This window comes from Cynocephalus volans, chromosome 15 (genome assembly GCF_027409185.1).
Source record: "Cynocephalus volans isolate mCynVol1 chromosome 15, mCynVol1.pri, whole genome shotgun sequence".
Classification (NCBI taxonomy): Eukaryota; Metazoa; Chordata; class Mammalia; order Dermoptera; family Cynocephalidae; genus Cynocephalus; species Cynocephalus volans.
In genome coordinates this window covers 66,829,880-66,844,130 of record NC_084474.1, presented here as the reverse complement: position 1 = coordinate 66,844,130, position 14,251 = coordinate 66,829,880, and the positions used below count along the sequence as shown (strand labels likewise).

Sequence of the window (14,251 nt, the reverse complement as noted above, 5' to 3'; positions counted from 1 at the left end):
ATTGACACTATAAATGAGAATTGGCCCTTGGGGTAAAATTGGTTTCTTTATTGATAATTTTAAACAAGAATAAGATGCTGTTAAATTTCCAAATGAGTAGGTTGGCATTAACAATACAGCTGAAAAATAATTGCTCTTAGGTCATTTCAAAAGTTCTAAAAGTGACTATGGTCTTTCACTGTGCCCAATTATGAAGCACCATTACTGATGTTGTTCTGATTAATAGACTGAGATGATGCAATAAAACAGTTCATAGAAATACAGAGTATTTGGGGAAATCCAGCACCACTAAAATTTATAGTAGAACCAGAACATCAAAAGGACTTAAATAATTCATCTGAGAACATTATTTTCATGCAAAATTGTGTTAAATATCAAATGTTAATGGGGAAGAAAACAAACCAGTAAAATTGATTGGTTTGGAAAATGTTTTTATTGTTATCTCAAAATATTAATGAAAATTCTAATGCAGCATCACTCATCATTTTCTATTGTTCACATGATGGAATTGCATAAATTTACTTTTCAAGCACACTTTTGCTTTACAATCTGCTATTTACAAATATTTACTATATCAATAATATTAAAAGAACTTTTTAAAAATTAAATACAAAAAATCTACCTTTATATATTTTCAATTCTTTTTTAAAAACTTAGCTAGAAAAGAAAAACTAGTGAAGTTTTTTTTACTCTGTTATTAACTAGTTGAATGAACTTTAACCATTCCCCAGATTTCTTTGAATTTCAGATTTTTTTCCTAAAACAAAAATAGAATGAAATAGGTACCGTGAAACTTTAAACATCTATGCACCACTTGCATGAAATTATTACTTTAAATAATTCTGTATTTACTAATATAATATTCTTTTTTATTGTCTTCTACATAAGTATTTTTATTATTATCACTGATTATATATATTCATGGGGCACAGAGCTGACCATCAGCACCAGTGCCCAAGATATGATGATCAAATAAATACTACCAGCATGCACACCACCACAAATTGCAATCATTCCCTGTGTCCTCCACCCAACCTCTCTCCAACTGTTCTCCCACTCCCCCCTGCCCCCATGCAAACCTAGGTCTGTTCTCTCCCTCTGCAACTCCAAGGCACCATTGTGGTCTTTCTCTTCTTCCTTCTTTCTCTCTCAGCTCCCACTTAAGAGTGGGGACATTCAGTATTTCCCCCTCTGTGACTGGCTTATTTTACTTAACATAATTTTCTCCAAGCTCTTGCATGTTGCTGTGAATGGCAGAATTTCATTCTTCTTTTTTGTGGTTGAGTAGTATTCCATTGTGTATATATACCACATTTTCCTTATACAGTTGTCCATCGATGGGCATTTAGTACTAAAGGAAAACACAGAGGGGACACTTCAGGAAGTAGAACTGGGCAAAGATTTTATGAATAAAACCCCAAAACAGCAAGCAACAAAAGAAAAAATAAATAAATGGGATTATATCTAACTAAAAAGTTTCTGCATGTCAAAGGAAATGACTGACAAAGTGAAAAGACAACCTATGAAATGGAAGAAAATATTTGCAAATTATACATCTGACAAGGGATTAATATCCAGAATACAAAAAGAACTCAAACAACTTCACAGCAAAATAATAATAATAACAATAACCCAATTAAAAATGGGCAAAGGAGCTGAATAGATTTTTTGAGGGAAGACATACAAATGTCCAACAGCTACATGAAAAAATGCTTGACATGACTAATCATCAGAGAAATGCAAATTAAAACACATTGAGACATCATCTCAACCCAGTTAGACAGGTATAATCCAAAAGACTGAGAACAACAAATGCTGGCAAAGATGCAGAAAAAGGAAAACTCTTCTGTTCTGCTGGTGAAACTAAATTATTACAGCCAGTATAGAAAACTGCATGGAGGTTTCTCAAACAACTACAGATAGTTCTACCATACGATCCAGTAATCCCACTACTGGGTATATATACAAAGGAATGAAAACCATCATGTCAAAGAGACACTTGCATTTCCATGTTCATCGCAGCCCTGTTTACAATAGCCAAGATATGGAGCCAACCTAATATAATAGTAGATTATTTTGACTTTCCTCTTTGTTCCTTTACATTAGTAAAGCTACCATACATATATTTCCATGTAAAAATGCTCTTTTTCTACTTTGAAAAATTAAGTATAATTGCCACATGATACCTAATAAGTATTTTTTTTTTTTTTTCTGTTTTGTGCTTCTGACCTCATCCTCTCTCCCCGTGATGCTATTAGCTGTTAGCTGTGGTCACCCTGGTAGTCCCATTTATGGAAGAACAAGTGGAAATGGATTCAACTTTAATGATGTGGTAACATTTTCTTGCAATATTGGGTATCTTATGCAAGGGCCGACCAAAGCTCAGTGCCAGGCCAACAGACAATGGAGCCATCCGCCACCGGTGTGCAAAGGTAAAAGGCTAACTATATTCCAGCTTGGAGCATGGCAACAATGTGCCTGTATTACAAAGAAGATACGTTGAAACAACCTGGGCAGAACAGTAGAAAGTTTTCAGCTAATAAGACAAAAAGCTCTAATATTGATGTCATCTCATCAGCAATGCTTTCCTTTTTCTTAAATTATTTTTTTTTAAATTATTTTTTTATTTTTTGTCTTTTTCATGACCGGCACTCAGCCAGTGAGTGCACCGGCCGGTCCTATATAGGATCCGAACCCGCGGTGGGAGCGTCGCTGCGCTCCCAGCGCCGCACTCTCCCGAGTGTGCCACGGGCTCGGCCCATTTTTCTTAAATTTTTAACTTACATATTTAAAAGTTAAAACTGGCCGATGTTATTCCTGCTTAATTTTATTATCTTTTCCTTGTTTTGTGGCTGCATATAAAAAGATATTAAGATCATTTTTACTTTAAGTTAGCTTTATACATAATGGAACTTACTTTTGGCATTTGTTTTCTTCATATTTTTTAGAAAAACTTTGTTTGGGGCCTGGATTACCATGATACCTGCATTAAGGCTTTATCTGTTGTTTTCTCTATAGAAATAGATTAAAGATAATTCTCTGGTGTTTTCCCATTTTGTGAAGAAGTATAATACATTTTCTCTTGTCTGATAACATACAATCTGATTATAATTTTTGTGTATATTTTTTTCTTATGGTTCAACTATAGCTTAAAAGATATTTTTAAATCTGTATTCAGCATAATGCTTATGGAGTTGCTACTGTTAAAAAACTTTACCAAATTTTTTTTTTCTTTTTTCTATGTTTTCAACCACACATATTTCAGCTATTATCTCAGAAGTCCATAATTTTATTCCTGGACTCTTGGATTTATTTGAATAATTTACCTTGAAACTACGTTTCTAAATTTCTAATAGAAATGCATGTATGTATACATATGTTATTCTAAACATACCTTTCAAAATGTGTCACTTGTTTAGTGGTCAACTGTTCTGATCCTGGAATTCCAGCCAATTCCAAGAGAGAAAGTAAAATAGAACACGGAAATTTCACCTATGGCACTGTAGTATTCTATGACTGCAATCCTGGATATTTTTTATTTGGATCTTCAGTTTTGATATGTCAACCAAATGGACAATGGGACAAACCTTTACCAGAATGTATCAGTAAGTAGATAATGTGAATTGTTTCTTGAGAAAAAGCCATGGAAGCAATATGGATATTTATTGTCTTTATAAAATACCTAGAGCTATACCATTAAAGTTAAAAATCTTTTTGTGGGGCATGTAAGTCTGAACTTCTTCAGGTTTTCTTAGCTCTCATATACTTCTTGCCTGTTTTTTTTTTTTTTTTTTCCTGTAGCACTTTCTGGTAGTAGGCTGAGTATTCAAATGTTTTATTAAGTTTAGGTGTCCTCATGTGCTGTTTGATACTATAGTGATACATGGCACTCAATAGTTTTCCAAGAACAACTGACAGGGGCCATACATTAAATTCCCAAGCTACATTTAGCTTATAAAGAATATTTTTACAATGTATTTTCTGACTCCGCTATGCTTAGCAGTGTATTGGTTGACAAGCCACTGAATATTTTCTTTGTACAGCATAATTTATTCATTAATGGTATGGAATGGAATGATTCTAGAGTATAAATTAGATTGTGAACCTCATATCCATCTTTACTTCATTTCCTTTAACCTCAAAATTTTTCCCTTTTAATTTCTTCATGAATTCACTTTGAATCCTACATGGCATCTTATGTCCTTTTTTAGCCAATCCATATCACTCCTCTCCCTGACTTGTACATCCTTGTCCAGGCACATACACACTGCAAACACGTGCACATATGTGTATGGACACACACTCACCACCACCACCCATACAGACTTGTCATAATCACTCAAATCGTTTTTATGTTTACTTATCTAACAATATTCCTCTTAAACTTATACTTAGGATGAGAGAGTTAACAGAATAAGCTTCTGTAGCTGCAAACTCCATTTTATTTTTTAAAAACCAGTTTTCACATAGATAGATTTCTGGAGGTTTTAGATGTATGAGCACAAAATTCACTGCTGTTATATTTTTATAAATGAGTTGGTACATATTGTTCGATAGGAGATATAAAAAAATTTTATATTCAATAATTATGTATTGTAGTGATTGACTGTGGACACCCTGGCGTTCCTCCGAATGCAGTCCTGTCTGGAGAGAAGTATACTTTTGGGTCTACTGTTCACTATTCCTGCACAGGAAAGCGTTCCCTTCTAGGACAGTCATCAAGGACTTGTCAATTAAATGGCCATTGGAGTGGATCACAACCTCATTGTTCAGGTACCACTTGTAAAATTGGACAATGTGTATTGGAAATTACATTATTATTATTATTAGGAATATATACACACAAAAAAAATACATAAAATAACACATTTCTCTTTTTAAAATCTCATGAGAAAATCTGAAACATTGCTTATACATTTATTGGAATATTTCTAAGATATATGAATTCAGAGTGCAAATTAACATGGATCTTCTTGAGGGTAAATTACAAGAATATGTTTTGAACTGTGTTGTGCCTAATATAAAGAATTATGTGGTTTTAGGATTCCATACTGCCCAAGTGCTTATTTCATTAAAATGGTGAAGGTTTAGTAGATACCAAATATAATTATCTTCAGAAGGGAATGTTATACCAATGATTTTCTGTCAGAATTCAGTTCTGTTTAACTTTCTAAGCAATTGATTACTTAATGGCATAATTTTAAGATAAAGTCCTAAATGTTTTAAATTGAACTAAGCTAGCAAGTTTTATGAAAGATATTTATCTATCCTATGTTTATTATTAATAGGCAACATACAACTCTTGAGTTCTTACAACCCCATTTAAATTATCTTTGAATAAATGAATGCTAAGGCTATTTTTAGTTAATAATGTGTTACTGGAGTATTTGATATTTTTTTCTTAGATGTTTAGCTACTGCTTTTCTTCAAAAATACATTTAAGTTTTAGATCTATGATGACTCCCTAGGTGATAGTATTTATTTTTACCCATTAACTAGGCATTGTGCTTATTTTTCTGCCTGTTCTTTTTGTTTTGTTTGTATGCTTGTATTGTCCAATGCCTTTATATTATTTTATTTCTTTGAAGATCATACTGATGAGTTTTTAGGAGTAGTTTTAAATTGTTTTCACTTTAGATTTGAAAGGTGTGAAATAGTTACTTAGTCTTTTAATCTTCTTGTAACCAATGGTTAATCCCTATCATCTATAGATTTTAAAAAGTATCATTTTTTAATGTGACTATAAAACTAATTTTAATGGGAATTAAAATACTGGAGTAACTCATAGTAAATTAACTATGATAACTGATTATATATATAAGTACACAAACACACACATGTACACACACACCCCCCAATGTAGCAGGAAACTGCTACTGAATTGAAAAATAAATTGTACACTGATGTTCAAAAGTTAAATAATCTTAAATTTGTGTGGTTATTAATATTACATCACATAAAAACTAGAATATCTGAAGAAGGATTCCAGAAACACACAGCATGTCACAAAGGCATCAAGAACAAGAGCAATTTCAATGCCTATGTTTTCAAGGGTCTTTCCCTCTCCTCTCTTTCTCAATATATATGAATACTATGGCAACTATGATTAGAATGATTTAAGAGGTGTTTTAGGGACTGAGTAAAGACTGAGTATCCTTAACACTGAAATCAAAAGATGAACACCTAGTCATAAACAAAATCCTTATTAGGAATTTAAATCAGTCTCTAATTTTTGGTTGTCTATCATTTTTTTTTTATGTTTTCATGTATAAGAAATATGCAGTTCATTCATCTTTAGTCAATAGTCATTGGTAGAGAAAATTAAGGGGAAAAATTTTAGGCTATAGAAAGAAATATACTGTAATATTTACATGTCTTAGCACACCACAGTTTTAGTTTAACAACAACAAAACTATTATCAGTAATTAGGAAATTCAGAGAAGGAAAAAGGCAAATTAATGAGTCCAATCTTTTAATTTTAGTATTATGAGTCTATCGTCATTTGAGTCCATCGTACTGTCAGTTAAAAATTTTCCATTAATTGGTTATTAACTTGGTTCTGGTAATACAAATAAAATATCCTTAATCTATTTAATTTTCCAAATATCACTGGTATGAAAAGAACACCATACTCTACAACTATTTTCTTTTTGGTAGGCTTTTTTGTATTAGTCTGATTTTGTGTCACTATAACATAATACCTGAATCTAGGTGATTTATAAAGAAAAGAGGTTTATTCAGCTCACAATTCTGGGGCCACTGCATCGGGCAGAGGCCTCAGGCTGCTTCAACTCATGGGGGAGAGTGGTAGGGCAGCCTGAGTGTGCAAGGAGATCACATGGTGAGAGTGGTAGCAAGAGTGTGTTGAGGGGAGGGGCCAGGCTCCTTTTAACACCACCTCTCCTGGGAGCTCATTCACACCTCCCGGTCCTCCCAACCAGAGCATTAATCTATTCATTAGGGACCCACCCTCATAACCCAAATATGTTCCACTAGGCGCCATCTCTCCACACTGCCACATTGGGGAACAAATTTCAACATGAATTTTGGTGAGCCAATCATATCTAAACTATAGCACTTTTTCGCATGACAGTCAGATGGGAAATGTGAATTACATTTTACTCAGTCAACTTATCTTGTTAAAAACACATCATGCATTAAAAACAAATGCCTTTCAGAATGTTGGTCTAGATTATGAACTTAAAAATGGTAATTGAAATAAATTACTTTGAATTTTACTGCATTGCAGGTGACACCACTAGTACATGTGGGGATCCAGGTACTCCTGGTCATGGTTCTAGACAGGAAAGCGATTTCAGAACTAAAAGTACTGTACGTTTTGCTTGTGATACTGGTTACAACCTTCATGGCTCAGAAGAAAGAACATGTCTAGCCAATGGCAGCTGGACTGGAAGGCAGCCAGAATGTAAAGGTAACAGACAGAAACTAAATATATTCAGAGTGCTGGAATGGAACGTGTATCCAAAATCAGTTGGGTACTAGTACAGAAATTACTCCTATCAGTTCCCCCCACCTGCAACCACAGAGTAAAAGCAGTAGTATCTAGTTTTACTGACACCACCCTTTAGAATTATGACAGCTAATAGTTATTTAAAAAGTAAAAACTCTCTTTGGTCATTTATATACAACATTGTTCATAACATAGCAAACATTTAGATTTTAAAAGCAAAAATATTTGTTAAAAATATTTATTTTTTTTCTTCTTTACCCATATTGTCTCTACACTAGGGAAAAAAATAAGTTGTTCTTACATGAACATAGCTTTCATGTTTGTAGAAATAAAATATATATATATATATATATATAGAAAGATGCCTAAGTATAAGTAAGATTTCCATGTGTAGAGTACAATTGCTAGTTACCAGAATTCATAAAATTTAAGGTGTTTGAGCAAAATTGTTAATTGTTACCTACTGACAGGGTAACCTAATTAAGTCAGGGTTGCCATAATTAGGTCTTTACAAGATTGGCTACAAAATAAAACACTGTGGGAAAATCATCATTGGAATTTACATTGGTTTTTGGTGATGATTTTATTACAAACACTGAACTTGAGAAAGTATTTATAAAACTTACTTAATGTTATACCAAACACATTGGTTTTAGAAATAGCAAATTATTCCCAATGGAAACTTCTTGAGAGTTTTTTGATTGACAATATTATAGAAATATTTTAAATTATGTTTAAAATTAGTGTCTGTATTCTAGGAAAGATAGTTATCTTTTTTAACAGGACCAATTTTAATAATCTTGAAACAGTTGTAACTCAGTTGATATAGGGAAAGGAGCTGGAGAACATAGTTGCTGAGCAAAATATAGTAAGGCAGACTAAACTGTTCACTTCATTTCTCAAACTTATTTTACAAAGGCAAAGTCTGTGATACTTCAGGCATCATTATGCCTGCAACATTGTATCCCGCAACATTGCATGTGTAATATCTAAAGCAATTGTTTTTTCAGCTGACCTATAAAATATTTTATAGGTGAAATGTAGACTGTTGCTGACATTATTTTGTTAGCATGTGCATTATGGATAAAAGACAAGCCATGAATTGTAGCAAATATAACAGAATTAATATTTTTCTCATAAATGAAGATCACTTTTAAAAAATATTGTAGTAGATGAATAGACAAAGGATATGAATGGAAAATACAGGAAAGCAAAAAAAAAGCCTCTATCATATGTTCTGAGGAAAACATTATTTAGAATTTAATTTTTGTGTCTATGTGTAAAATGTGTAATTTCCATGTCTATTCATGCATTCAGATACACAAGCACAGCACCACTACAAATAATAGGCAAAATGAAATATTTAAAATCCAGCAAGGGATTTAGATGGCTCTTTCTGAAATTATAATCATACTTCATATGTATAAAGATAACCTCATATACTGAAGAATATTAAAATGCCTTCTGTTATTACAGCAAAATCTAGTATTACATTTCATATAGAATTGATTTTAAGATATTTTAAAATTTCACTTATTGTATTGATGACAAATAGTTAAGCATAATATATAGTAGTTAATAGTAAAAAGTCATTTGTGTTCATGACTCTTGTTTAGGATATATTGAAAACTTAATGGAAACCATTACTAGAATTTAGTTACTCTGTTTTTACTCAATTTATTTTTGGTATTCCTTGTACTAAAAATAGAGATTGTAAAATTTTAATGTAAATTAGTTATATATTTATGTAAATAAAAATTTCGTGGATTTAAATATTTATATTTATAATATTTAAATTATATATTTTGCATTTCTTCTCTTAGAAGTATAAATATAATACATCTCTATTGCATCTTATTATTGTTACATATCTTCCAATTTTACATGAGTTGGTTTTTGGGTAGAGATTCTTACAATTCTTTAGTGAAAGATTTTGTGGTATCCAAAGGCAAAACTCTTCAAGTTATGACTTTACTCTGTAAAGTTTTTAACCAAAGCTACTAACAAAAGTCTTAAAAATATCTGATATATGATTTTCATCACAGTAATTAAGCTAATAAAATCAACATAGATTCATCTTTAATTTCAGCTACTTATAAAAGATAGTTCAATGCATATTTTTGAAGATTTTATTGCTTCTCTGGATAATTTGAAAGGATCATTTAGTCATTAACTTTTCATGAAAGGATTTCAAATTTTATTATGTTTAAATATACTCAAACATTTTGTGTTGTAGCTGTACAGTGTGGTAACCCAGGAACAACAGCCAATGGGAAAGTCTTTCGAATTGATGGCACAACATTTTCTAGTTCAGTCATTTATTCCTGCCTTGAGGGATATATTCTTTCCGGACCTTCAGTTAGACAGTGCACAGCCAATGGAACATGGTCTGGAACTTTGCCTAACTGTTCAAGTAAGTTTTTTCTCAGTATTTTTAAAATCATTAGTTATGTGAAAATAATTGAGTTCATAAATAGGTATGTGCATGTGTTCTATAGTTAACAAAACCATGGACTGCTTTGAATATCTGTATTGCTTTTCAGATTAAAAGATCATAGTAGTGTTATGGTTAGAGTGTACACTAGTGACTTTAAGAAAATAAGTTGGCTTACCAAGGTACTACACTGTCTGGCAGAGGAAAGAGAGATCGCAAGACATAGATACTATTAAATATAATTTAATCAAATTTAAGAATAGTGATGACTTACCAGCTGTAATCAAGATTAAAAATACAAAGAATGCAATTTACCTTGCCAGTCTAATACATATCAGTAACTAACTAGATTTTATAAAAGGCATGCTAATTATATATGGGTTCTTGCACTATTATAGGAAGTCCTGGTAGCTGATTTGCTCTTTCAATATGTTAAAATATATGGCATTTTAGGTATTCTGCATTATAATGGAATTACTCACTTGAAGGAATTTTTTGAAAAATGTATTTAAAATTCTTAGAATTATGTAAAGTAATATTTATATGTGGAATAAAATAGTATTTATTTAACCAAAAATAATACATTCATTGGAAAACTATGGTAGCTTATGTTTATTAAGAGCTGTATGTGTTGACGTACATTTGCTGATTACAGCAAATGTACTACTACAGTGTGGGATGTTGATAGTAAGGGTGGTTTGGGTGTGTGGGGAAAATAGGTATATGGAATCCTCTATACTTTTTGCTCAATTTTGCTGCAAACCTAAAACTGCTCTAAAAAATAAAGTCAATTAAGAAAGAAGATCTGCAATGGCAAAACGTAAATCATGACATATTTTAAACGAAAAGTTATTTGTTCAGGATATGTCCAGAGACTCTAGGAGTCATGAGAGGAGGCTGCTAAAGTCTCTATAGCAAAGGAGACTCAGGGAGCACTTGAAGAAGTGCCTTTTTTACTGCAGGTTGGACATGTTATTGATTCTTTTGACCTAACTAAAAGTGGGCCAGTTTGTGAATAACACCATAAATGGGTTTATGAAAAATTTTAGTAAATGAGGAATATGTTGCTTCCAGGACCTGAAAAAGCATTAGGCTTATTTTGATGTTGTGGTGCTAAGCATGTCAAAGTTGTTTTTTTAAAAGTGTCAACCATGGAACAGCCTTTGACAGACCAAATAATTCCCATAATTTGACTGAGAAGACAGGCCCTTGTACTATGTGGGCATTGATCCATTGCCCTCCCCCCCACCACCATTTTTTTCTGTGTCCTTAGTGTTTTTATTTCCTGAATGAATGGCTCAAATGAGTGTACTTAAAGGAGGATGCCATCAAAATAATGACATACCTGTGTTCCTGGAAAAAATTGGTCACAGTTATTATGTTGCCTGCTAAGTTTGTGTGTGATAACAGGGCTGTTGAGATACCCCATATGTATGGTGTCTCTTCAAAGGTGAAGGCAAACTCTGATTGAGAGGCTGTTGAAATAAGCACTGAATGAACATATTAGCTATCTATCATAGCAAAATATTTTCCAGTTACTTATTGGAGCCAGCAGTTTTGATAATATTAAGTATGGATATCTTATTCAGTTCTACCATGGCATTTAGGTTGTGGTAATCTACTTTTAGATGCCATTAATTTTTATCAGGTTGGAACATTGACCAAATTGGAATGTTAAAGGGGAAGAAAGTAGGAACAATGGTCATTTCCTTCAGTAGATGTTATATGATGGTTCTTAATTACTCTAGAGCTTGTTTTAATCTATATTGGGATGTATTAACTATTATAATTAAGAGGGAAAGTCTATGGGGTTCTGTTTTATCTAGCTGATTGTAAGTAGCAAATAATCAATTATATTTTAATTTATTCCTGATTATTTCAGAGTGTCCATATTGGATATTTTAGGTCAGCATTCAATATAGAAAATTTAGGCAAGGCAGTAGTTTCAGTGTTTACTGTGGGACATATGTGTTTGTCCTCTGTTTTATGTTAGGTAACTTCCCTAAAGTACAGGATGTACCTTATGTAAATTCAGCAGGATCACCAGGTATAACTGCAATTTGATCCCTGATATCCATTAAGGCCATGAAGGTTTTTCAAGTGCTGCATATCAGAAAATGTTCAAGTTAATTTAAAACATATGTTGTAGAGACATGAAATCCAATCAGAGCCCTTTTATCTTTCTGTTGAATAAGTTATTTTAGTAAATTTTGAATTTCCAATTGAGTCCAACTGTGGACCTTTATTTTAGTTTTTGTTTCCTCCTGCCATATCCAGGTTTGTGGTGGGAGGAGGGGGCAGTGATGAGATACACTCCAGGGAGAAGGATGGTCCTCTCTACTCTTTCCACATTTGTAAGTTTCTTCTTCCAGAGAGCTCCAAATCAGAATTTTCAGGATTAGTCATCTCACATAGGACAATTTTCACTTTATTGGGTTTAGAGACTTCAAGCTTAAGTCAGATTTGAATTAAGCCCATAGCTGTGCCATGGGTGACATGTCTCTATGACTTGTGAGGATCAGGATCTTGTTGATGGCAGACACATAGGTGGCAGCAGAAGCAGCAAAGGCATTCCGTAGGTTTCTGTTGAGCCATCTGCTTTCAGGAGCATAGACCTGAGCACACTGGATGGTGACTACTCTTTCTCAGATGGGCAACAACTGGATGGGTCTGCTTACTGCACAGCACATCAGTCTTTCCCCTGAGCATTCTATAGAGTAGGGTCAACACCTGCTTGAGACACACAACCAATAGTTGTAGGGTAAGACTCATTCCTCTGAGCTTAGCATCATTCATGGCTTATGCTAGAATTGAGATACATGATTAAATCCAAGACACACAGAAAAGTCCAGGCTAAGAGACAAACAACTCAGAGTCACTTAAGAAGGGCCGCAATCTTGTACTCCTATTCCTGTCAAATTTTGATACTTCTGACTTGGGTCTATCATTTAAATCTATGACAGAAATTAGAGAAGTCTCAGTAAATGCAGCACAAATCAGCACATCTCAAAGTGCCAGTGCACTAGCACAGCTCAAAGCCCTCTGTAGCCAGCAGGCAGCTGAGCCAGTTAGCAAGTCAAGAGACCCCAAGGTAGTGGCGGTCATCACTTACACCATCCTACTATTTGTTCTGTAGTTATCCAGTGAAGGGCATGATCTACCTCCCCTCTCCTAAATTGGTTCAATATTGACTGATGATGCTACAAGACTAAAGATGTATCAAGAGTGTACAAAGATTACTCACATGTTGAGACCCTGTAATTAGAGTAGAGCTGGCACCTATGCTGGTCAGAAATGGACTGAGTGAAAAGATGGATGAATAGCTTTAGTTTGCTATTGTGGTTAGTGGTGTGGACTCAGGGAGAGTTCCTGTGTGCAAGCCAGGGTTTGCATGGTTTGATCTTCCCTGCTGATGCCAAAGGAGGGAAGCAGCTTGTCAGCTTTCCCAGATGTGGAGCAGAAGGGGAAGGGGAGCAACTAAAATAGAGTCAGACTCTTTATGACAACCTATTGTTAAACATTTACTTATTAGTATATTATAAACTCCATATTACACAGTTAGTTGTTTTCATTTAGTCAATTATTTCTTCAAGGGATTTAAATAGTAACAAAAATCTTAAGTACTTATGCCTGTAGTTACCACTTCATGTGCTCTTCATTCTTTTGTGTGGAGCCGTATTTGTGTGTGGTATTGTTTTTCTTTTACCTGAAGGGCCTCCTTTAACATGTCTTGTAGTTCATTTCTACTAATGACTCTGTTTTCCACTTAATTTTGTGTGTATATGTGTGTTAAAAAACATATTTTGCTAGGTCTAGAATTCTGTATGACAAGTAGTATTCCTGGCCCTGTGTCAGCACCAGATACTGTTACATCCAAACTTTCTGAGCAGTTTCCTCACTGGCTGATCAGCACTCTGCTGACTGCTAGAGGAGTGTCCTCCTGGGATCTCCAGAGATCTTCCTCTGTCCTCTCTGATGCTGTGTCTCACAAACTCTATCTGCATGGCTCTCTCCTGTCTCTCACATGCATCTTCTCTACTCAGGGAGTCTTCTGAGCTCTGCGTGGGTTCCTCTTCCCTGTGCCACAGCCTGGAAACTTTCTGAGGGCAGAAACATTGACCAATCATAGGACTCATCTAATTTGTTTCTTGTAATTCAAAGATCAATGTGCTTTGTTGTCTGATGTCCACTGCTTTGTAATCTGTTATTTTCCATACTCAGCCGTTTTTGTGTGTGTGTGTGGGGGGGGGGGGGGTTGTTTCAAATGGAGGGTAAATTCTTCCCTGTTACTTCATCTTGAAGGAAAGCAGAAGTCCTCCTACTTCCTTGGAAAATGTCTTATTTTT

The 14,251-nt window shown here is 33.8% G+C and overlaps 1 protein-coding gene across 3 annotated transcripts in view; it reads left to right on the top strand.

Annotated features, from left to right (window-relative positions):
- CSMD3 (CUB and Sushi multiple domains 3) overlaps positions 1 to 14,251 on the top strand; it is a 1,171,099-nt gene that overhangs the window by 1,097,944 nt on the left and 58,904 nt on the right. For all 3 annotated transcript variants that reach the window (XM_063079089.1, XM_063079088.1, XM_063079087.1), the window contains 5 exons: positions 2,259 to 2,432; positions 3,420 to 3,605; positions 4,600 to 4,773; positions 7,250 to 7,432; positions 9,708 to 9,884. In XM_063079089.1, the coding sequence (XP_062935159.1) occupies positions 2,259 to 2,432; positions 3,420 to 3,605; positions 4,600 to 4,773; positions 7,250 to 7,432; positions 9,708 to 9,884 (894 nt within the window). The remainder of the gene's footprint in view (positions 1 to 2,258; positions 2,433 to 3,419; positions 3,606 to 4,599; positions 4,774 to 7,249; positions 7,433 to 9,707; positions 9,885 to 14,251) is intronic.